Below are 25683 nucleotides of genomic sequence, written 5' to 3' on the forward strand. Positions count from 1 at the left end.
TGGACTGCGTTGAATTATTGGATCGGACTACACTAGACTTATCCAAACAAAACCACCTGAAGGTCCATTTAGTACGGTGCTGGTGGTTTTGATCATATCACATGAGCTTCATCAGCAGTTGGAGTCGGATCAGTTGCCGTGGAACTGTAGATGTGTAATCTTTCCATGATTCGGATCACCTCTGGGACTTCTCATACAAATGGAGTGTGACGGCTTATTCATGATCTTGGAAACAGCAAACAATCTCACCTCAAGGTCTACTTACTCGCTTGTTCTGGCGGTTTCAACTGCATAACACAGTCCTCATCAGCAGTTCAGACTAGAGTCCACTGGATTGAACTGTATTGAGTTGAATTGTATTGGACTGGAGCAGTAGATTGGATTTGTTTAGATTTACTGGACTGTTCTGGATTGAGGTTGGCATTGTGGTGTCCTCCAAGCAGAAAGATTTGGATCTCAGCTCCTTTCATGTATGTTTGCATGTTTGCATATTTTCCGCGTCATCATGTGGGTCCTTCTCGAGTTCCCTCTCACAGTCCAAATACATAGTACAAGAGCTAATTAGAATTGGAAACCTCTAAATTGCCCAAAGATGTGAATGTTGTTGTCTGTTTCAGCTGTGGATCTACTAAAATAACATTTCTAGACATGCCAGTATAATTATCGGTGTTGGGGAGCAGTAAACTACATGTAACTAGTTTAACTACATTTTGCAGTAACTTGCGGCTACATTCATATTAGCATAGTGATTCAAGTAGTTAAATTACTAAATTACTTTGACATTTTCTTTGTGTAGTTAATAACTGAAAATACAAACAGTTTTAGGCTACAAAAGGAAATAAATGTTTTTTATTTTATACCATTGCTTCTCTACTGTAATTGAACCCCTTTGACCACCCTTCTTTAAATATAATTTAAATCATTATTTTGTAGAGGATTTTTTTTTTTTTGATAATTATTTTTTGGCCACTTTTATGAAATATAATCAATTGAGTCCCATTTTTTTTCTGTCATGTGACTTTTTAAATTATATTTATTATAAATGATTGTCACATGTACATTGAAAGTTTAATATTTTTCCAGTTTGCAGTATATGCTATCTTTCAAAGTTATGCTTTCAAAGTGGCTTCCACAACAAAGTGATAATGAATTTATCTCAGTTTTATACAGTATACTGTTGTTAATGTGGACAAATTACTGCAATGTCAAAGCATTTCATATTTTTCTAATATGTGGAATTGTTTTACAAATAAGTAACAAGTTATTTTGTTGGTTTTGTTAATTATAGCTTGTCAAAGCAATTTCTAGTTTCATTAGCAGCAATGACTGAAGCGTGATGAAATAATAGGATCCACATATCTGAGAATTCTGCTCTGAAGCTGTATTGGAAAAAAGACTGCATCAAGTATGAGTTAAGTGTACTTGGTTGACATGTTTCGAACATGGGAGTTGAACTGAATTGAATTAAACTGACACTGAGAGCGAGAGCGATTAAATAACACAGATATCTGCAATAATGACACAACTGGAACTATATAGATTGGTTGAGAAAATCCAAGGTTATAGATTGAGGTCTACAGGGAGAGAGGAAGTAAAACAAAACAAGTATACAGAACAGTCTATACAGTACATGTATGCATGTGTGTGTGTGTGTGTGTGTGTGTGTGTGTGTGTGTGTGTGTGTGTGTGTGTGTGTGTGTGTGTGTGTGTGTGTGTGTGTGTGTGTGTAGCTTTGGTTGAGGGGAAGCTGCCATGTTGAGTGCCCTTGTTTGTACAGACTTTCCATTCAGAGTTTGCCCATAATGTATAATTTATGATGAAAGGTTTGCAGACTGCTAAGTATGAGGCTGCACAAACCAAAGCTTTTTCATTAGTGTGAGGAAATGCTGGCCTTTCTCCCTGTCTCTCTGCTTTCCCCCCCTCAAAACACTGTATGTTTCATCTTTACCAGAGCCGCATGCCAATGAAGTCTGATTTGACATTTTCCTAGTCCTCTTAGTGCCCTCAAAAGGATGTCCAAAACATTGCCAGTGTATTTAGACTATTTGATATCATCTACCTTCTTTTACTTTCCTTGAAAAAGATATTTAATTTCATAACTGTTTTTTTAGCAGTGGCCTACATTAGCTTTGCAGTTTTTGCTGGTCTCTGATTTTTCTCCATTTTGCAATGTAACCATTATGCTAACATATCTGTCCACGGGGAGATTTGTCGTCTCATAATTGATGAGTGTATTGTAATTAATCACAATGGCTAGACAGGCATTATTAAGTTGATCTGTATTTATTTTTTGCCCTAGGGGGATATAATGTGGGCTCTGGAGTCCCCTGGATAATGACTGCTGGAGGAGGGTATTATAGCTAATCATCATTGTGCAGAGCTAGAAGGATTTGATTTAGCGCACCTCCAGACATTGTAAAAGCGAGAGGGCTGGTAAGGGAGGGGTGTAAGGATTACTCCAGAGCTGAGGGATATAAATATACCCCCCTGAGGAGGGATTCTTCCTGCCAGAGAGCTGATGGCCATGTGCCTGTCTGCTCTAAGGAAGTTTAGCATGGGCCTCTTAGCATACTCACTCATACTGTATCAGCCATATGGAGGCATTTTGCATGAGAAGAGGTATTCCTAAATGTGATGTGCTAAACATATTCCCACTTAGCCATATGTTAGTGCAAAAGTGTTGAGGTTAGTGCTGGGTAATTAGAGCTGATGATGTCTTATTATGCATGGGAAGGAAAAGTAGCCTACAGCACCACAAGCTGATTATCCTTGATGTGAAGCTCTATTTGGCGTGTTTAGAAGCATGCTGATGAGAAATAGATCGGATAGCACTGGCTTATTAATTAAATATCCTAATAATTGACCGGTTTTCTTTGGAGTGAACATTGAATATTCCGTCTTCAAGGAAGCCCAATTGCAGCAGCTCTTCTCATCCCCTTTAAAAGTAGAAAACAGTTTAATGGGCCAGGGATAAAGTCCAGGGCAGCTTCTCTATAGAGCTGTTTTTATCTGGAGTTGCACAGTTGCAAGTGATATACAACACGTCACATAAGATTATACAGTAGCCAAAATATTGATAAACAGCACACACAGGGCTGCTGATACCCTAGAACTTGGAACTGGAAAGTGGAATTTTCAATTTTATAAGACACTAAACATCTCCGTCTCTGCATAATAATGCACTCAAAGTTGTTTTAGGAGACAATATATGTGCTACAACTACACAGTCAACAGAAAATAATCGGATATGCATCTGATTGTCTTGCCGTGTTGTTGACTTACTCCCCCTCCCCGTATTGCAGAGCAAACTGAACCCACTGAATGTGACCCCTGCAATCCGGGCCGTGGACATGGACAGAAACATACAGCCCCCATCAGACAGACCCAGCATTCTTTACTACATCCTGGTTGGTAGGTGCATCACGTATCTTGATTGATTGTGCGCATTTAATGTCCTTTGGCTCGGTCGGCATGCCACAGCTTAACTTCTGAATGTTCCTTTTGGTGTTCTAGATGTTATCATAAAAAGCACTGAATCCAAATCTGTGAATGTTCTTATTTTTTTTTATTGCAGGTCATCCAGTCACATATCGAGAGTATTTCTCCCTGAACAGAACCACTGCAGAGCTGCGTGTTCTGCAGCCCATCAGCAGGGACTTGTATCAAAGGTTCACGCTCATCATCAAGGTAAACAAAACGATCAGTGCTCGTTTTATTTTCTCAAAGGTTACAGGAAGTCACCTATACTGATGACAAGATTTACGGCGTAACTTTTGAATAAAACTAAACGGTTGAGTGGAATTATTGGGGTTCATTTATTATACGTACTTCTTCATACACACAGAAATCGCAGAATGTTTACTCGTGAAAATTGGTTTAAAGTCATGGAAAAGTCACGGAAAGCCATTGTCCAAAATGTATATGAACGTTTAATTTACTGAACCAGATGGAGCTTGATTGCCATTATCATGGTTCAACCCAGGATAGAATATTGATTATCCTGCTGCCTCCACATTAGGTGGGCAAAGATTTATGAAACAGCTCAACTCTGTACTCATATTTTTAATGTGCTTGTGCCAAATCAAGTTTAACTCGTATCTCCATAACTTAAGCATGCACACTTTCCCGCTCCACCTACAGTAGATAACCTGAAGGCCATTAAGCTTATCTTTAGCTGCTTTAGAGATGGGGTGGTGAAAAAGATGTTATGATTTATGGACTTAGCAGGAGGATAGGCTGCTGCACTCTCATGAATCCTAATTTGGATTGGAGTCAGGGATTGCTTCGGTGCTGTTGGTGCAAAGCAGCAGTGCAGATGAACTTTCCATCCACCCATCACTAACCTCCAGACACCTTTGAGCGCTGTGTAACCGGCTGTTTACCGGGATAGCTGTGGAGCATAGACATGAGGGGAAGAGCTGATTTCCACAAGAGAAGAAGGCGAGGGGAGATTGATCATATGGGAGACATTTTGCATGTCTTCGGGAGGATTGTGCATAGCTAGGGGAAGGGGGAGCATAAAAACATCAAGATAGATGGAGAGATGTGTGTGGAGGATGGCACTTGAGGAGCCTTATCTACTTAAGTCATAGTGGGGGGGGGGGGGGGGAGACCATTGCTCAAGGACTCCAAGGGGCAGGAAAGTGAGAATTAGACTTGGGAATCTTGAGAGTTCTGATGCAGCACGGTATGTGGTGTACATAGCTAATGCTTTAAAATAAAAATAGAAAGCCAATGGTGGAACGAGCTGCAGCTTCTCAAGCGTATTTCTTTAAAACCCATGTGTTGTTCTTCAAAAGACTTGATTGATCCTGATTGGAGAAATTTCCACCGGGGATGAAATGAAGACAAGTGAAGAAAGCAGACGGAGATGGATAGTTATTGTGTTAAATAGAAAAGGCAAGCAAAGAGATGCAGTATGACACTCTAAGGACGACGGAGTCAGGACAGGAGAATTAAGACTGAGAAACAGTGACGTTTTGGAGCAGTGAATCTCCTGCTGGCTTGTGTGTAGTAGCAGTGGAGCACCGGTCATTTAGCACTGCCTCCCAGAAATAAGGACACCGCTAAAGAGCTAAATCAGCAGGGAGCACTGTAATCCTACACCCCGTCTTCTCTCTTTGAGACGAAAAATGAATGCAGAGTAAAAGAGAGAACATCCAGGCACACACACACTTTGTCTGTCAATGACACCACTTGTCCCTCAGGTGTTTATGTGAGCAGTTTGGATCTTTGGGGCAGCGCAGTGTGGGTGTTCTCTATTATATCTCAGATAAGGGAAACAGATAGAAGATGCTTGGGGAAGATAGTCTGGCGTATTATTGCGATGCCTATAAAAACATAAACTGGAGTGAAACTCAGCTTGATGTGCCAAAACTGAAGACGTGTGTAGCAGGGCTCTGCTATTATAGGAAATACATAGCACGATATAAAAAAAGAAAAAGAAACTGCAGTTGTTTTGGCCCCAGCACTTTACCATTTAGCTGTAAAACTATATTCTTCTGTTACAATTGGCACTCTGCAACACAAGCCCAGTGAAATCGAGCTAATGTGCAGAATTAGTTCCAGGTCATGGCTTAAACTGATGTCGCCTCACTCCCCCTCTCCATCTGTATTTTCAAAGCCTTAATGTTTCTGAAGCATCCTAGTGTGGGAGCCAACAGTGACATATGTGCCTAGGAGGGGAAAGATTGCAGTGACAGCCTGACCACACCACATTCACTGAGCTGCTGTAAGACACACTTCGGGTTAAAGCACAGCCTCTTTAGGTTTTTGTACACTTTTTTGAATGATGAGAAGGGGCAGCGCAGATTTTGATTTGTGGTAATGAACTGTGCAAGCATGTCACACACCAAGTGTGCTGGAAAATGAAGGGAAAGAAATGTTTACGTTCTCAATAGATGATCCAATACGGTTTGGTTTGTGTCCCACGGTACGTAACACAAAGACAAACTGGTTTTGGATGCAGGTGTGTCAAAAGTCTACAGCTCTGGGAATTTACTGTGTGTGTGTAAGCTGTGTTGTAACATTTATGTTGTCCAATTACACTGCATGTTCTAGTATTTAGTAATATTTTATAGAAGTACATTCATTTCGCAAGAACTGACTTTTACCAGATTCGGCAATTTCCACATCAATATTTCAAATCAAATATTTATTCCGACTTGCAATGTGACATTTAAATGAGTTGTGTTCCAGGGCTGGATGCTGCATGTCAGTTTTTGGAGAAAGATATTAACATGATGATGAGGTGTCAACCAGGATGTTGTCATACCAGACTGTTCCACGGTTCATTCGAGCTTTCAGGCAAAACAGGAACACTGCATTAACACGCACAGGATTCTGCTCATTTGAGTTTGCACAATCAGTAATGGACAGACCACATTGGAAACAAGTGCCAGTATCCTCGTTCACTAGTTAATTGGTCAATTCTGGCACTGCCTTAGTTAGCATTGTTTCCATCGAGCCTCCTTCTATCAATGGTCACCCATTCTACAGAGTAGCAAGAGCCACTAATTACTCCCTCTCCACGACAAATGATGGTATTTGCGTTAAGTGCTTTAGTAATTACTAAACCCTAATCATAAGTGGACCCTTGATTAAATTTAGTAAATGTAGCTTTTTGTAATTAAAATGACACTCGAGAAAGTATGCCTTTCTGTCCCCTGTGCATGATAGTTAGGACAGCATAACTTTTGAGTGTGTTGCTTCCATGCTTTCAATTCCTTATTAGTACTTCTTAATACATCAGCAGTCTGGTTATCAGTTTTTTTCACAGTAAATGACTGACTTTCTCCCTTTCTTCTTCTTTTGTCTTTTAATTTCAGGCTGAACAGGACAACGGTCACCCCCTCCCGGCCTATGCTGACCTCATTATCGAAATCCTGGATGAGAACAACCAGGCACCATATTTCCAGTTTGCTACCTATCAGGGCTACGTGAGTGAGTCCTCCCCAGTGGGTACGACTATCTCAGCCAGTGCCAACCTCACTGCCCCCCTGGGAATCATCGCTCTGGATAATGACATTGAGGAGGTAGAAAGAAAGAGCGGCTGTCCGGCTCACTGTTGCCTACACTTTACACATGTGCACCCATGCATGTGTTCATACAAACACAAAGCGCTTGTAGTGCATTGATTAAATATTGATTAACGGTTCACATTTATTCATGCAGTTTTGTTGTGCACTCGCAAAGAAATAACACTTTCATGAGTCATTTTCCTGCTTTTATTTTTCTCCTTGTTGTAGCTGGATCCTGGTGATACACCTGTAGGTAAAGGGGGTTGCTTTTAGATACAATGGCACACACACTCACACACACTAATATAGGGATGTCCCGATCAAGTTTGTTGGTTCTTAATCTCCAATGCAAGTCCTTTTAATATTAATTATTATATTAATATATTTTGATACAGAGATTAATCCAATATTTATGTTTTCTTGCATAGTACAGTTGCTCTGTGCACACTTAATAGCTTAAAGTAGGCCTATATTTACTGTATGTCAGTAAAGCCCATTAAATTAAGGGATTTGACGCCGTTCTTAGACTATTTAATGTGATCGCGTCCTGCAGTGTTTTGAATAATATCTTTGAATAATATCTTTGCAGAGGAGTCAGTGTGAGGCCATTAAGTCGCAGGAAAGGATTCAGACAAGTTCTCTTCATCTCAACTTAAAACAAAATGTTAAAGGTTTTGTCTGGTTCGTTTGTACCTGATAAAGCGCTCATTTTGCTCGCTGTGGCACAATGTTAGTGTAGATATTATTAATTGTATCTGAAGTCTGCTGTTTAGTATGCTAGGGCTAAGCTTTGTGGAAACATCTAATAGCGATTTTTCTGACAGATGTTGCCATTGTGATTTGATTTGCGATATAATGTTTTAAAGTCAAACTTCTGAAGGCATGAGCAGGAATTTGCGAGCCAGTTTGCTCAGCATCGGAAAGTTAACACTGTGTACCTTCCACCAGGTTATTGGGATATTGCCAATCAATCAAAACACAATAACTTGTTTTGCATGTAGCATCTTTTATTTACTAAACTGCACATAGAAAACAAGACAAGTTCACTCTCAGGTCACCTGTTCCACTTCAATCTCCACTCTTGCTTTGATGTCTGGGACATTCTCTGCGCTTATGTAGTTAATCTTGAATCTTGGATCGAGGAACGAACTGATGTCCAGAAGCTCCTGTGTGCGTGGGCGGCTGTATTTATCCTCCATGTGGCCAAGGGCTCTATATCCTCCACATTTTCAGCCAGAGTTGACATTCTTGGAAGATGCAGGTATGACACGCTTACATATGCTTCACCAGAGTGGGCATCTGTAAACTCAGAGAGGATGAATGGCGTTGTTGATTGATTCAAGAACCTCTGTGTCCTGCCAAGTGGTGGCCAGGTGACGCGTAATCACGTCTTGAGACGGAACCTGAGACGAGACCTTGCTCTGCTCCAACACCCTCCCAATCATCCTCTGCCTTGAGCCCCATCTTGTTGGACACTCTGTAATCAACGAGTGCTCCAGTAGATTTAAGTCTTTCTGTGCCTCCCTCTGTGCGGTCTTGCTTTTGCGACAGTGCTAGAAACGGGCAACCGACTGTTTACAAAGTTCTGTTGCTCTATTTATTCTATTCTATAATGATAATTGTAATAATAATACATTAAATAATAATAGTTTATATTTATATAGTACTTATCATACAAACTATGCATCTCAAAGTGCTTTCGAACAATAACATCGTAAAGCAAACGTAACTAAACACAGAGGGAGAGAGCTACACTTACCAGTTGCAAGATGCAACCTGTAGCCACCAAAACACTGAAGTCTGCTCCATTGATTTAGTTCCACAGCTTAGGTCAATTATAAGTGGTGATGCACGTCTGGCCCTCTTCTTTTAGCCACAAGCTGGACAAACTATTTCTTAGTCCATGGGAAACATTCTCCCCGATGTAGTCAACGGCAAAGTATGCTGTTTGCAGGCAGCTACTCTTCAACAAGCCTTTTTCGAGACAACACTTCAAACCCTGGGTCAGGCATCCTAAAGCACAGCTTTTGCGAGTTGCGTACCGCATTGTTTCAAATCGCGATTTCAATAAAAATTAGATTAATCGTTCATCCCTACGCTACGCTATGCTACGCATTAGAAAGTGGTTAGTTACATTATTTTGTAAATGGACGTCTTTGAATACCTGGAGCACAATAAGTTACAATAAACAAAGTACCAGAGGTGGATAAGCTTTACAATACCAGTACTGATCCATTAAAAAGTCCTGGATCAGCTTTATCCCTACTCTGCAAACTGACTCGGGACATCCCTACTGTTAATTCATCACTTTGCACAACGTAAAAACAAACAGAGAGCACTCATCACTGCTGGAGACATCCTAAACAACAATTTGTAAGCTTTCCAGTGTGTTCGCAGAAATATGTGCACCAGAAATGATATGTTTTCTATTATTTCACAAGTGGTGAATTAAATGCAATGCAGGTCTCCGGTAATGACAGGTGTGTGCAGATTAATCTAGTTGATACACTGACTTTTGGGAGAGAGTGTGTTTGTTTGGAGTGTTTTGCTGTGCTGTGTTCTTCTTCTTTATATGCAGATGGATGTTTTTGCTGTGTTTTCTGCAGTTCCTTCAGCCAAAAACTTATGCAATTATTCTCTTTGAATACCAACTACAAAATCTTTTTAATTGATTGTTGTGTGTGTACTTGGCTGAACAGGGTGTTTTGACATATTTGTTTGACACATTTAACAAACTGTGTGATCGTGTGGTTAGGGTTGTGTGTGTGTGTGTGTGTACCAACCACGGTGGAGAACACTTTTAATTCCCTCATACCCTATCTGCACTGATTTATATTTGACTTGGTTGAAACACACTCGCACACACACACACACGGCCAAAACAAATGACTGCTACCTTTAGTTCATCTTTCAAAAAAGTCTCTACTCAGTGTTTGGAGAAGATTAACAAATCAAAGTGGAGTTGAGGCAGAGATAACAAAATCAATAAGCCACCCGGTCCTGATGTTTACCAAACTCTCTTAAGAGGACTCATTGATGGATGTAAATCGAAGCAGACTAGCGGCAATGGACCACAATGGCCTCCAGATTTATTTGTTAACAGAATCTAACCAGAGCAGTGATGATACATCTTTGGTAAATGGCTCTTTTTGTTTTTTTTAAATGTTTTTAAGCTTATTTAGTACCTGGACACACGAAACGAAAGCTATAAAACCAATACCCTTTAACGACTGCTTAATGTGGTCGATAGTCTTCCTTAAAAAGGAACAACGACTATAATGGTTGTACGTTGTTTTAGCAGAAGTAATTTCCTCTCTTCCTCTCTTTCGTGACACAATCATATTAAAAATACATGGGTTTCTGGTTCCATCCTCAGCTGCTTCTCCACTGTTTTCCTAAGATAGATGAGAGACCTGCCAGTAGATTACTTTTTCAACTCTTTGGCACATCAACATGTACTGTTTGATAGGTTTTCTCAGTCCCACAGCTGCGGCCTTGGAAGAAATGATGAAACACTCATGTCACCATGGTAACTTGTTTCTTTTTGTATATCTTTTTTGTTGGAAGACGAAAGATCCCATGTTGAAGATTACCTTGAATGACTACACCACGATCTTCAGCCTGAACCCGACTGGGATAATCCGATACCTGCGGCTCATCAAACCTGTGGATCGGGAGAAACAGATGGCCTATACTTTCATGGTAGGCCTAAGACTCTGTGGTAGCTGTCTTCAAGACATCCCTAAAGCCCTTTGACCTACATGTCCTACTCTGTGTATATTAATAGTAAGTCACAGGCTAGCTATATACTAAGAGGCACTTGCAGATGCAAAGCTGACCTGACACTTTTAGAGCAATATGACCTTTATCAGTGGTCAAATAGCACAGAAATAAAATAAAAAATAAAACGGTCTGTTCACTTGAATTTACAAATTCCCATCCAAAGGTGAACCATCGGTGAAACATTAGACATGTACCTCATGTAAGTTCTATAAATGATATTATATATATATTATATATACATACATATATATATATATATATATATATATATATATATATATATATATATATTATATATATATGTATACATACATATATATATATTATTATATATATAACATAAACTAGTTGTACAGAACACAATGTTTTTGTTCAACATTAAACACTGATGAATACTGCAACCATTGGATGATACATTTCTCTATTTGCAGCACATTTCTATATGTCTTTTAATATGTATGGTCAAATTAGTTAAAAAATAAATCTCTCATCTAACTCTTAACAAGAAAGCAAATACGTTTTTCCCTAAAATGTAAAACTTTTAATTCAAAGAGACATATAAAGAGTTTATTCTGTGGGAACTCTCTAATATTTGAACATATGAGACGGTTCAGTCTGAACTCTGCAGCTTCCTTTATCTACCATTAGGATTCTGCATTGAGTTACTTATAATCTTCATAATATGTTATTAATCTTCTTATTGGATGGTGTTTTTAGGTTTATTTGAGTTTTGGTTTACATTGATGGCCTGGTTTACAGAAGTCACTTCTTTCTGCGCTGCTCAGGAATGGAAGCATCTTGGGAAATAAAGTACCCCCTTCCTTCCATAGCTATACTTCTTGTTTAAGAGAGCATCGCCACACCAGCAGGGAGCTCTTTGGGAATGGTTCCCTGGAGAGTGCAGGAGTTTTTGAACGAGGAGGATTCAGATCTAATGCTGGGTTTGGTTGGGTTGGTTGGGTTGGTTGGGTTGACAATTTATGAAGGTGTGATATATGTGTAGAGCTGCAGCGATTAGTCAATCTACGGAATTATAATCACCAACTATTTTGATAATCAATTAATCGTTTAAGTAACTTTTCATGCAAGAAATGCTTTTTTTAGCCTCTTAAATGCGTTTTTCTGCTTTAAAGACATCTAGGCATCACCTTGGACTTTGACAAAATTGGGATGGAGATTATTCTCATTATCACTATTTTTGGACATTTTATAAACCAAACAATTAATCGAGAAAATAATCAGCAGATTAATCGATGATGAAAAAAATAGTTGGTTGCAGCCCGGATTGTGTGTATTAAAATTTGACGTACACATGTTTGTTTATCTATTTACTCCTTCCATTCATATCCAGTATAGTTTTCTCTCTTGTTCGAGGTATGAGGATCTCAAATGCTGGTTTTGTTCCATGTATATATTTGCGAAAAATAAGCTAAGGATCCACTTTGACTACACATTACAGTGAGAGCTGGAAATATGCCTCCGCTTTGCAGTGGTGACAGTTCAATACAGCTCTTAAGAATGGTTTCTGCATTCAATATCAGAGGAAAATTCCCTTCCAGGATCATCAGCAGGATTTTCTTCTATTTCTCTGAAACATTCCTCACATCAGTGTTTCCATCCAGAATAAAAGATGGTGCTCATCGCCTGGTGAATAGTGTAGTGGGTGCTGTTGATCATGTTTCCCAGAGACCTTCTGAACATAACATTTTAGATTTAAGAGATCAAATTTCTGAAATGAAAAACGGGAACATTTCCAGTTCGGCGGTCAGTAAATCATTAAAATATCCAATGTTATTATCTCTGAAGTTCCAGTTTCAAGTATTTTGACCATGGCAACTGTACTGTAATAAACTATGGTGCCGGCCGACTCATACAATTGGCTACAGACTAAATAACTTTTTTTTACAGTTTACAGCAAATGGTAAACCATTGAACACCCAATAAAGGGTTTAACTATGTATTTAGAAAAGATTAAAATCAGTGAACAAAATCCAAGGCAGTCATTGTGGAGAATGATGTTTCTGGATGTTACCACTAATTGAAGTAAGAAAGTTTGATGATAATCATGATAATAAGCTTTACCATGATATGTTTGGCCACAATGCTTGGGAAAATGTCCTACTGTTACGTACCTATAGTATACTTGGATCGGACTTTGACACACCTCTCACACGACACTACCAATCATATTTGTACACAGCACATGCTACAACATTAATTGGCTAAATTATCACACAGTGCAAGTGAATGCAATACGTGCTGAAAGCTTGTACACATCATTTTAATTAGATAGTGGCATAGAGGCTTTGAAAGTTGTGCTTTTGTTTATCCTGAAGATAATAGTTCAGAGATTGTCATTGTGAGAAGTTTCAAATCAATTTTATAATTACTCATTGTATCCTAGATTGCGGGGAGGAGAGCACACAGATCTAATTTAGATAAATATCATCCTTCAATAATTATTGTGTGTGTGTGAGAGAGAGTGTGTGTGTGTGTGTGTGTGTGTGTGTGTGTGTGTGTGAGAGAGAGAGAGAGGGATGAGGAGGCACGCATGACATTGTTTACATGTGTCCTGTGCAAAGACGTGTCAGCACGTGTGTGTGTGTGTGTGTGTGTGTGTGTGTGTGTGTGTGTGTGTGTGTGTGTGTGTGTGTGTGTGTGAGAGAGAGAGAGAGAGAGATGAGGAGGCACGCATGACATTGTTTACATGTGTCCTGTGCAGAGACGTGTCGGCACACGTGTGTGTGTGTGAGTTTGGAGTCTTAACGTACAGTTGTGCCGATCCAAATCTGTTTTCTCCCTCGGCTCCCAAAGATCGTCTGGCGTCTCTTTCGTGGGGCTGGCTGGAGAACAGAGACACTGTTTGATAGGAGAGGAAGTAGCTGCCTGTGTTTATATTATCATGTGTTTCTGTACCTGCACTGTGAATGTTTAGCTACTACTAAAGGAACCCTCCTAATGTACAGCATAACCAATACAGCCACATTTGTGTGAGGAAAAGCACTGTCCCCCACAGAAAGGTGTATTTATGTTGCTGCTGCCATAGTTGTTGTTTAGATCTCCTCTCTCTTACACTTTGTGTGTTGTTCTATTTAGTCCACATTCTTCCTTCCTACCAAGTACTGGCGATCAGAGCTGCCAAGGACAAATAAACATGAAGTTTGCAAACTGTCCTTTAGGCAAGCTTTATACAAGCTCTCTTCTCTCTCATCATCTCATCTCTTAAAAGGCATTTCCATCGTTAAGGGAATGAAAAATGAACATGTACAAAGGCCAAAGGTGGTGGTAGAAACATGTTGAGACACATTGTCTTTATCAAAGCAAAACAGTCCTGAAAGCATAAGCTTGAATAAAAAAACAAATCAGTTCTCTGTGATTTCTTTTTTTTAAATGACGAACTTTGTGAACAGACTTGTTTACTTGTCTAGAGTTTCTTAAGCTACAATATATGTATTTCTCTTTCTTGTGTTTACAGATGGTGGCAACAGATGGCGTCCAGCAGAGTATCCCAGTGACTGTCAACATCCTGATCATTGATGCCAATGACAATACACCCACGTTTGCTGAGGTCTCCTACAGCGTCGAAGTCTTCACAGACATGCAGCAAGGGGAGACGGTATTACAGGTGATCAATCCAACAATCGTTTCTCGCCTTCTTCCCTCTCTTTTGGTCTCTCGCTCTGGCACTCTGCTTTACAACTCCGTCTTTGTCCCTATCACATAGACTCTCTCACTCAGGATCTTTCATGCTCAAAGTAAATAAGAAACACAACAATTCAGTGTACTGTGTCGACAGGAGAACCCCTGGAACAGTTCTCTTCGTCTCACTTGCAGTCAGGACAGACAAGTCACAGAGAAGGTTTCTCTCCGTCCTCAGTGCACAGGCCTGGGAAACCTTTTACCCAGCAGATCAGCTGCTATCATGGCTGAAGTTAATTCATTGTGGTACGCATCACAGATGGATCATTTATCAATCTTTCCCCTTGAATAAAAAGGATTTTTAAAACAGGATTTGATATGCTTTGATACATGTATTGATTAGGAAGATTGTTTGCATGTTTCATTAGAGCACTGGCTTTAAAGGTCGTGCTTTTCATCAAACACGCACATATACACACACTAATACCTACTAAAGCAAGCTTTCATTCACATGCACAGGACATGCGTAGGTACATATATATATACACACACACAGTCTTCAAAATGTAAATCCGTAACCCCATTCTGCTATATCTATTAATGTTGGGGAGTTTCATCATTTCATTGTCTCTTACTTGGTAGTCGGTGCATGATCTTTTCGTCTTTCAGTTGATCTGTCCTCTTAGCAAAGCCTCTCTAAAAAAAATTCAGACACTGAAAAGGTCAAGTTTAATCTGTCTTAAAAATCTGCCGTTTCGCCCTCCCTGAAATGAGGCCAGGGGTCACAGAGTGTCGGGTATGACCGCTTAACTGATTTTTTTATAAGCCGTTTATGAGAGCCGCAGGCCCCCGGAGGATGCTGCTGCTTATGTGATAGTAGGGCTTTTGCTCCAACGTCAGGAGCATGAAAAAGGAGGTCTGGGCAGCTTGGATAAAGGTTTCAAGGCCTTAAAGATATGAAGCCAGCTACACCATGAGCTATTCATAATTACAAGCAGCGGGATGCCATAAATAATGGGCTTGAAAGAAGTTGTGGCTGCCTAATTCACTTGATAACAGATCATGCAATACATTATATATATATTTATATTGTGTTATATTTCTTTTTCATCTTCAAAACTGGTAGGGTTTGTGACTGAAGTCAGTCGCAACCCCCTACTGAGAAATATTTATTGCTTGGCTGGCTCAGTAAGGACGTTGCTGGCAGCATAAATATAAACATATTTCAATGTGTTTCTGTCTCTTCTCGCAGTTAACAGCAGTAGATGCTGATGAGGGACTGAATGGTCTGGTGACCTATGAAATACTGGCCGGTGCCCAGGGACATTTCATCATTAGTAATCGCACTGGACGCATCACTGTGGCTCCCGGAGTGACTTTAACTGTGGGACGATCTTACGCACTGACTGTCAAGGCCTTTGACAATGCACCAGAGACCCAGAGAAGGTACTGTACTGTAGCTCTCTTCATTAATATGATTTCTTTCAAGATTAAAAAACGTCAGCATGCGTAGAATGAAGGGTTTATTATTACAATGTGAATGATGTGCTGTGCAGTTCATTACTTTTTTATTCATAGCAGATTGGTTCCTTAGTTGTTTCAGAACTCACATATAAGATTAATTGTTATACCCCCTCAGGGTTGCAAAGGAACTTCTTGCATGTGTTGTTTCACAAGTTTTATTTAATTCAATATGCACATTCAAAAGTTAGCTTTTGAATGATACAGAACGTGTTCTCTGAGTTATAAGGATTTATTATATATATTTATTATATAAGGACATTTCTGACAAGCTATTGTGAGGCAAAAAACAGATGGTCTTGTTCCTCTTGATCTAAAACTGTAGAGATTATGGTACGAGATGTTTCATACATTTTCTCCTTGTGATTAAAAAGCAGAGTTAATTCTGTGCAAAAGCATATTCACTCCCCTGAAAGTAGGGATGTCACGAGAACCGATGCTTCGGTTACACGATTTTCTAATCATAGAATATTTAGAAAAATGGAATATGTGGCCTCTTTGATTTCACCAAGTAAAACAAAGATGGGCAAAGACACATTTACAAGCTACAGCAGGCTACAGGTTGACATAATGACACAATGTACTACGCACATGTCAGATCATCTTCAAATACATTTGTACCTTTTATAGCAGTTCAACAAAAAATGTCTAACGCAATGAATGAATTAATAATCAATGCAGTCAGTTCCAATTTCATGTTTCCAGCAGTGGATAACTCAGAACAAGCAGGCGAGTTCTAAGCAAGAACAAATGAACAAATCATGAATGAAAGGCTTGTATTCTGTTTTACACTTAGTATAAACATTAATAATACCGTTGTGTCCCAGTTAAAGATCCCATTGAAAAGAAATACGACCATGAGTTTTTTTTTTTTTTATCTTTTCTGCAATCAAAATGATTTAATATGAAAAATGTGTCACTATGCTGTGGGCAAGGTACTTCAGTACGGCTCAACAGGTTGTCAAGGAGACGCTGGTGCTGTCTTGTGGCTGATGTGTGCTTTTCTTTGTGCCAGGAGCTCCATCACTACAGTGTACATTGAGGTTTTGCCTCCCAACAACCAGAGCCCCCCACGCTTCCCTCTCCCCACCTACAACGTTGAAGTCAGCGAGGCTATGAGGATAGGAGCTATTCTGCTCAATCTGCAGGTGAGCCACTAACACACAAGGCACATGCTAATATGAAAATGTGGAATTAAATGAGGCATTTAGTATGACGCTACCGTTCGATGACATGTTTAGTACGTTGTTGTGTCATCTTGTAGTTTCAGGCAACAACACATTCTCTCCCTTTTTTCTCACACTTCACTTCACTTCAGTCCATCATCCTTGTTGCCTAGCTGACATATATCATAGCCTTCTACTTTAATGGTACCATTTCATCTTCAAGATCCTACTTTTCTTTTCTTTCCACTAGGCCACAGACAGAGAAAACGACCCAATCACATATCGCATTGTGAGCGGGGATTCCCAGAAGGTCTTCAACCTCTCCGAAACGTAAGTCCACACATTTCTAAAGTAGCCCCAAAAGGTATTGTCGCCACGGCCTACTTGAGATGCAAGGACGGTTGTATGGATGGATGGAAAGGCTATTCAATTATTTATCAACAGCATTTTTCTTATCAGTTCCCTTGATAAAATGGTTATAAAATAGGAATAGGAAATGTGCATGTCCGTCTTCTGTCTGCGTGAGTTTCCTCCAAGGTTTCTGGTTTCCACTCAAAGTTCAACAGCATGCAGGTTACTGTAGGTAAACTGAAGACTGTAAATAGTTTGCTGGTGTGAATGTGTTTTTCTATATACTGTATGTTGTGCCCCACCTCTCTCCTAATGCATGTTGAACAGGATAGTTGTGTGGAAAATGAATTGAACGCTTTGCTAGATTGCAGTCCAACTAACATAACAAGCCCCTGGCAAACTATAGTTAGATTATTATTGTAGTATAGTTCTGCAAGGGCACTCTTCAAACCCTTCCAATTTAACATTTTTATTGAGTTTGTGCTTCTTGAGATCTGTTGTTTACCATGGCTGGTTTATCAAACCGACAAGGACGACTCTGCTATGAAAGTTTTAATAAGCATTTATGTGTCAAACGCTTGGTTGGGAAAAAGGAATGAGAGGAGAAGTGAGTGTGATGGTAGGGAGTGTGATGGTAGGGAGTAGTTGCTAACTTGCCAATTATTGTTTTTTGGCAGATTTATTAGCCAATTTATGACTTTGGTTTATGAACATTGGCACTGGCTGCTGCCACCATCAAACAATCCCAATGAACAAAGTCGAAAAGCCCACCTGTTTACTCTCAACAACTCCCTTTGGTGGTTGTTTGTGTCCATGATGCCAATGTTAAATCAGATTTATTTGGATAGCCAATTGTCACAAATCACAATTTTGCCTCAAAGGAATTTTCTGTATAGCTTTAACAGGTAGAGCAACATAGGAGGAATCCTTCTTCCAGGACAGATAGACATGCAATGGTTGTCATATGTAGACTAGACAGAAACAATAATAGGACAATAAGATAAACACAATAACAACATAGCGTTAATAGATTGCAAATATATAAAGAATACCATAATAAGTATTACTATATTAATATCTGCAACCAAAATGCATCACTTTTAAATGCATTCATTTACTACATAAGTAAATGTAGCTTAAATCAGAGGTCTATTGTTGAGTGATTGGTTACTATTTGCGAGACACGTATAAATTGCTCAGTGATATGATGAGGTGAAAATAATAAGTTTCTTTCATATTTCATCTAAATACCATTAATATGTTTATAAACCGAAAGAAAACAATGAAAGACATGCAATTTTTACCAAGCCAGGGCCATTAGGTCAGAGCTACCAGAAGCTGATTTGTAAATCGCAAGACCTTTGTGGAAATCACGCAGGATAACATTTTATTAGATATCTGGTTCTATTCAGGTCTTCTTTCCTCTTTTGCTCCTGCTCATTGCCCTTCTCAGCCTTTCATCTGTCTGAGAGAAGACCAGGTATAAAACACCAGATATTTCAAGAGAAAAATTGGACCCCAATTATCTGACCTTACCTCTCATACTCAACTTCAGCATTTGAAAAACCCACCTCACTCAACCACAGAGCAAGAAAAAGGCATGAGATATTAAAGTGGTCAGAGCTTTTTACCATCAAATAAGGAAGGAAGAGACACTGGGAGACTGAAAATACAGGACTCTGCCAGACACGTTTCTCACTAATTGATTAAAGCCTCTTTTGTCTGTATCCTCAGTCTCCCAGCCATGCAAGGACAAGCTGTGTTGCGGCAAAGTATCCCTGCCTTTTGTTTACTCTTAAACTGCTCCAGTGTTAAAATTGTTTATTATAAGGAGGGATATTTGGTTTGGTAGTGGTTACAGTTAGCAGAAACGCAGTGAGACGATCAAATAATGGGAGATTACGATTGTTGCTACTGTTATCTCTTAAACCACATATGAGAAATCTTTATATAGATGCACTTCCTTCAGTACATACACAAATATTACAATCCCCTCAGAAGCTCTCAGTAACCTAGCAATATAATAACTTCAAGTAAACAAGTGCTGATTTAGCACATGATGAATCAAAGAATTATTACCTGGTACTCTTTATGAGTGTGCAGTACAGAGCCCTACTTCACGCTCTCATTTTTCAACCTCTCAGAACTCCAATATGATTCAGTGAAGAGTGTTTGCATTGCTGCATGTTCAGATTTAGGCTACATATGGGGCTGGCTCAATCCAGCTATTATGAATAATGAGCTCTCCAGTGTATAACTCCCTATAAATGGGGCAGGTTCTCCCGAGGGAAGAGGTGGAAATGCTTCAGATTCACTCACCATTATGGTAGAGAGCAGTGCGCACCCTTGAATCCGTGGCTCAGAGTCTGTCTGCCACCAGGCCGCTACACAGAGAGCATTCAGTAATGTCATACTAACCGGCAGAGGCGGGTCACACATCATAAAAAAGTCTTAAGTATTTGTAGTGAAGTCCCAGGTCTGGTGGGACTGATGATCACTTAAGTCGCATAGTCGATACACATTTCTACAGTAACTTTGGATATTATGGTCGCAAAATAGATCCAAGATGTAATCAAGAGAAGTACTTTAGTGATGACCCACGGAAAACACATGTCAGCCAGACCATATGGGTATATAAAGTTATTTGGAAACGCGGTCTCAATGTTATTGTTTGTTCCGGAGGGAGCATTGACGAGTTTGTTTTTACGCTGACAAATGTGTTTCTTGGTCACAATTATTTAAATGAATGAATTTCTCGACATTGTTTGGTTACGTTTTGTGTTTAAAAAATAAATAATTGATGACAGCCCTTTTTTGCCCAAGCTTTTTTTGTTGCATCTCAAAGTCACAAAAATTGAACCGGGAGGCCACGTCAGTGCTGATGTATCCAGTTGGCAGCTGATTGTCTTGCTTCACAGTGGAATTGAAACTGAAATTGAAAAAGACTTCCCCGTGACACCAAACACTGCAGCCAGTGCTAATTAAATTGACTCAAAACAATCATTTTTAAATTATACAAGTACAATATCTTTGTCTTTAATTTCCCTTTGTGGAATCACTAGAGTTATTGTTAACATATCAAACGTATTGCCTCTGAGGTAATACAGTCATGCCACCTGGCAGTATGGTCCTGTACATCAAGTCCAATTTACCATTTAGAGACTTGATCTAAACAGAATGAAAGACTGACTTAGTGTGACTCGGATGGATGGCCTCTAACCTGCAACATTGTCGCTCCAGACAATGCTGTTAACAGCACCCTGTCAGTCTGACAACATCTTTTCATTTGTGTTGGCGGGGGAGAAGAGGCAGGACGCTATCACACATGATCAGTGAACCTCTCAGACCCAGCTGCTCAAGTGTAGCTCAGCACTCCAGCTGTAGTAAGGAACAAACTCCCCAGGCTGGCTAAGTGGCATTAATCAATCTAATCTTTTTCCTCATCAGCATCAAGATCATCATAATTTTCACTGTAATTATGACAATTATCACTTTATATCTTCATTATCATATTCCCATCAAAGCTTCAATTACCTTTAGCTTCATTGAGCACAGAGTGGCCTATTTTTATTCTCATACTTCTGCATAAATAAACATGAGCACTGCGGCCAGTGAAGGATGATGTGCTGCATTTTTATGGTGTTTTTTCGAAAGCTGTGTTTGCCCTTTTGAACCACCAATCAGGTGTATTGGATTGAAAGCAACGTGATCACCATAACTTGTGGCAAGTGCTTTTGAAAAATAGACAATGTTAATGGAGGTTTCTGTAATTTGCCTGTCAGAATCGTAAGATGAGGTTCTGTAGTTTGAAGGTTATGGGCCGAAGATTCAGGAAAGAGGCAGCGGTCAGGTTCTGCTTGGACTGTTTGGCCAAAGGAGCTTTAAATTAGAAATTTGAAGGAGAAAGGGGACAGCAGGGAATTGCAGTGGGCATTAATGTAGCAGTGCGTTTAGATGCATTCGTCTTTCCTGCCATTTGCGTTTCTGGCAGAGCCTCTCCTGACTTGTTTTGTGCATGCTATGTGTGTGTGTGAGTATGCACTTGCCCTCACGTGTCTCGTGTGTCTGTGTGTGCAAACATAGATAATTCAGCGTTGTGCTTTGGAATGTATCCACAATTTGTGTTCAGAATGCCAGAGTGCCAAATTATACCTTGTGAACGAGCAGGAGGGCCGCTGTGTCTGCTGCAGTCATTTGAAAGGAAACATGAATCTTTCTGTCTGTAGTCCATGTGCTTTGGGAGCAAGAGGCGGGCTACAGAGAGAGAAAGACAGAGTGTGAGCATTTAAATGCCCACCTGCTCTTTGCCCAAAACTCATCCTCCTCTATCAGCGACCATGTTTTGTAAATCTGTCTTATCTGGAAGTAAATAAACTCTGAAGTGCAGCCCTCTGCTGCATCAGCGATAAAGTAAAATATCCCTTTGAATGAATGCTCTTTCTTCATGTGACAAAGATATGTGAGAATATGACTACACAAAGCCATATATTGTGTCTGTTTTTTGTGAAGTTGTTGTATATACTGTGTGTAATAGTAATACAAGAGGTTTCTCTGACCCTTCTCTACAGGATTGGCCTTCTGCTTCTGGACGAGCCTCTGGACAGAGAGACCACAGATCAATACCGTCTGATTGTCACAGCCTCTGACGGCAACCCTGGAGGGGTAAGGAACAACCCTCTTCATTAAACTCTTGGCCTGATTCTTGCCTGGGTCTGCAATCCTCAAACCTTTTGAACACATTAAACTCAAAAAACATCTTCTCATACAAGCTTGTTAGCTCGAACATTTGTCTCACTGACCCCAAGTGCTTCATCAACCTGGAAAATGTAATAGTGCGTCTAAACTTGCAGTTGTGATTTTGTCACATATTATATATATATAAAATCTGTGATAGCGCTAGGACTCAGGAGCACCACTTATTTGTGCCAAACCAATGTGACACCAGAATAATAACGGCCGCCTGCTCATATAAGTCCATATGTAAATTATCATTTTGTGATTTTGGTAATCTGTTGAGTTCCTTCGTGGGATTTCTTCACTGATTGATAAAAGACATTAAAAAAGGACTGATGTGAATGTAATTGTGACTTTGATACTGAAACGATACCCAGGCAAAAACCTAAAACATCAGGAAAAGTAATGGAGTAATAGATATAAGAACATGGAACTGAAAATATTTAGACACTGTCAGTGCAAGGCAGTGGTGGATGTGAAAAGAAACCAGGAGGGAATTATTGTACCATAGTTTGTTAATATAAGATAAGATCAGATGAGAAGATGTTCACTGAAATGGATCAAGAACATGAGCAAGAGCAAGTTCAATACATGGATATAGCTGCCAACTAGTGGAACAAACGACTTGCTATGGCACACAGTGGCTATCCCACATGCACATTTTTAAAAGAGTACAGTGATTTGATATTGCACTTCCATAAACTTTGGGGAGTCTTTACAAAAACTAATGATCAAAGTCAAAGCAGCAGAGGCGGAGCTATCCGGACTCATAGTTCCTTATATGGGTCACGCTTCAAAAACACTTGATGGCCCTAATGGCATCACTGTGACATCACCAGAGTCACTTTCTCAGACTTGACAAACCTCTTTCAGAGCTACAGAAGAGATGTTTTCATCTGAGTCGTACGAACCATCACTAGTAACTAGTGCGTGTTTGTATTCACTCAGATGTCTCTGTAACTTTGCCTAGAGTAACAGCAGACACTATAACTGATAGTGAATGCTGACTGCTCGGTCTCCTACTGAGAGCAGATAATCATATAAACCGTCTTAATTTAATTAGACTTCACCTCAGTTGGCTCAGTTTTCACAGCTGTCTCTCTTCCAGGCAGAGGTGAAATGTGGTTTCCTTTTTAAGATGCTGTGTCTGATAGGTAATGAACATTAGCTGATGAGCTGTCACAGGAGTGATGTTGATTGCCCCCCTCTCACCTGCGCACGCATAAACACTCAGAACTACAGCTCCTTTTCATCCGTCGGCAACTACGTGTGTCGGTCAAGTAGAGCTGCATGTGACAGGGTCAGAGAGAACAGAGAGTGTAAGATGGGTCTTCGTCTCACAGAATGAGGTAACGACAAGCCGATGCTCTTTGCCCTAATATTGATGGACGGATTGTACAGGCCGACACCCTTTACCTGTATAGTGCGTGTGCGAAATGTCTTGTCCACAGAGTAAATTACTGGCTGACTCGCGTGGGCTAAATGTCACAGCCAGGCCAGTCAACAACAGGAAGGAAGTGGAATAACTGAGGATTGAGGGTGGAGGTGAGGAACTCATTCATGGAGACGAAGTGCAGCAAGAAAGCTTTGGCGACCGGGAAACGATCAAAATAGGCACAGAGAGGACAGATAAAAGGAGGGGGACACCGAGGATTTGGATGTGTAATTAGCGCAGAACTTTGGTAACCATGGCAACCTGACCTACGGAGATCGGCAAGCCGTCTTCCCCCCGGTGCTGCACACTCACACATGCACAAAAATGTAATATTAATTGTTGAATTTTTTACTCGTGCGTGAAACTAATTGTGCTAATCCGTTCAACCAATTGAAAATGTGTATTCTCAACTGTGCAAGCTGTAATCATAACCACCATGCAGACTCAGATCCCAAAAGGGATGTTGGATAAAGCTGTTTTTCTTGCCCTCAGAGCAGGGACTACATAACAGACTGATCTTATCAGTCCCTGCTACATGGCTTCTGGTCAGGGTTGTCATTTAAAGGGAAAAGTACCTTCAGCCACCTTTTGGGTGTTTAAGACAGTGAGGACAGAAGGCATCACAGAGCTCCATGTATTTTATGTTAAATGAATAATAGCAGCTCATTAATCTCACTCCTGGTCGTAGAGGTAGGATTGTGGCTTTGATAAGAACACCAACGCCAGAATGGAGACGCTAATTGGCTTCAGGTCTTCTGTGAAATTGAAAATAAGTAGATGCCATCACCACACTGATGGTGAGAGGCGTCCTATTGTATCGTAGTAGTGGAGGAGAGACAAGTGGCATGAAGTGTGATGGTTTTCAGCATGGGTTGCCATGTCAAGTTGTTCATGAAAGGACTGATTATACAGCTCAGAAGCTAGAACAAAGAAAACAACAATGGTGGAGGTACCCAGCAGACAGTGAGATGAAGGTGACATTAACTAGGTCATTTCATTCGTGACATTGCTGATGAGTGTCTCATCTGCCAGGGCAACTTCAAACAGCTGTGATATGGGAAGTATTTGTTCTTGTAAGGGCCAACCCACCCATTCCTCCTCCCCCCCAAGGGAGACCATTTACACCATTATTTGCACACGGTTTCCTCCCAGTGCACCAAGAGTACATAGATTACGCATATTCAGCCATTTTTCTATGTTGATTTATGGGAGTGCCTATTGGTGGGTGTCATTGTTTGAAGGTTAACGGCCATACATTGCCTACACATTGTCCCTGCAAATAAATGAACACCTCAAATGACGCTGGGGGAGGTTGCTTTGCCCAATGAGCTTGGAGATTTAAAAAAAAAACCCACCCCTGAACATTATACAAAACATACACAGACATAATTCAATTTAAAAAGTGCCAGTGTTGATATACATGTGGTTGGTATTTCGCACCTGTTACATGTTGACAGGTTCAACACGCAATGGGTGCTCTAAAAGTTAAAGTGTATAATCAAAGGAAGGATTTTATGCTTTAGGAATTTTCCTTCACACATTTAATAGTTGTATTATTCACTTTTAACAGCGGCTGTGACACTGGCTATGTTGATATCAGGAATTTCACGTTAATTTGAAAGTACTAACAAGACTACGAGCCCTTTAGCAGCTCTGTGAGGTACAAATGAAACCTTTTACATTTAGGGCAGAGCCATTTTCTCAAATGATTCTGCTTTTTTTTTGTAACAGGATGTTTTTTTCATTGACATGTGTTATTATGTTTCCGTGGTTTATGCTGTGTTTCTGACATTTGTATTAAAAGAAAATAATACCATATAGGAAAACTGAAATACCTTGTATTTATTTTTCTTTAGACATCCACTGCTACTGTGAACATAGTCGTCACTGATGTCAACGATAACGACCCCGAGTTTGAGCTCAACGTACCCACTAATTTTACTGTCCAAGAAGAAGAGGCTAATTTGTTTGTCGGAGAAGTCAGGGTAAGTGTGATGTCTTGTTGTTCTTTTTCTTTAATTAATAAGCTGCTGTT

The 25683-nt window shown here is 40.0% G+C and overlaps 1 protein-coding gene across 4 annotated transcripts in view; it reads left to right on the top strand.

The window, feature by feature from the left end:
• pcdh15a (protocadherin-related 15a) overlaps nucleotides 1-25683 on the top strand; it is a 192623-nt gene that overhangs the window by 102960 nt on the left and 63980 nt on the right. For 2 of the 4 annotated variants that reach the window (XM_029449875.1, XM_029449877.1), the window contains 11 exons: nucleotides 3303-3411; nucleotides 3575-3687; nucleotides 6828-7034; nucleotides 7248-7268; nucleotides 10587-10721; nucleotides 14278-14427; nucleotides 15694-15887; nucleotides 16978-17110; nucleotides 17379-17458; nucleotides 22048-22141; nucleotides 25505-25633. In XM_029449875.1, coding sequence (XP_029305735.1) covers nucleotides 3303-3411; nucleotides 3575-3687; nucleotides 6828-7034; nucleotides 7248-7268; nucleotides 10587-10721; nucleotides 14278-14427; nucleotides 15694-15887; nucleotides 16978-17110; nucleotides 17379-17458; nucleotides 22048-22141; nucleotides 25505-25633 — 1365 coding nt within the window. The remainder of the gene's footprint in view (nucleotides 1-3302; nucleotides 3412-3574; nucleotides 3688-6827; nucleotides 7035-7247; nucleotides 7269-10586; nucleotides 10722-14277; nucleotides 14428-15693; nucleotides 15888-16977; nucleotides 17111-17378; nucleotides 17459-22047; nucleotides 22142-25504; nucleotides 25634-25683) is intronic. The other 2 variants (XM_029449878.1, XM_029449876.1) reach the window with 1 other exon arrangement.

This window comes from Cottoperca gobio, chromosome 15, assembly GCF_900634415.1.
Source record: "Cottoperca gobio chromosome 15, fCotGob3.1, whole genome shotgun sequence".
Classification (NCBI taxonomy): Eukaryota; Metazoa; Chordata; class Actinopteri; order Perciformes; family Bovichtidae; genus Cottoperca; species Cottoperca gobio.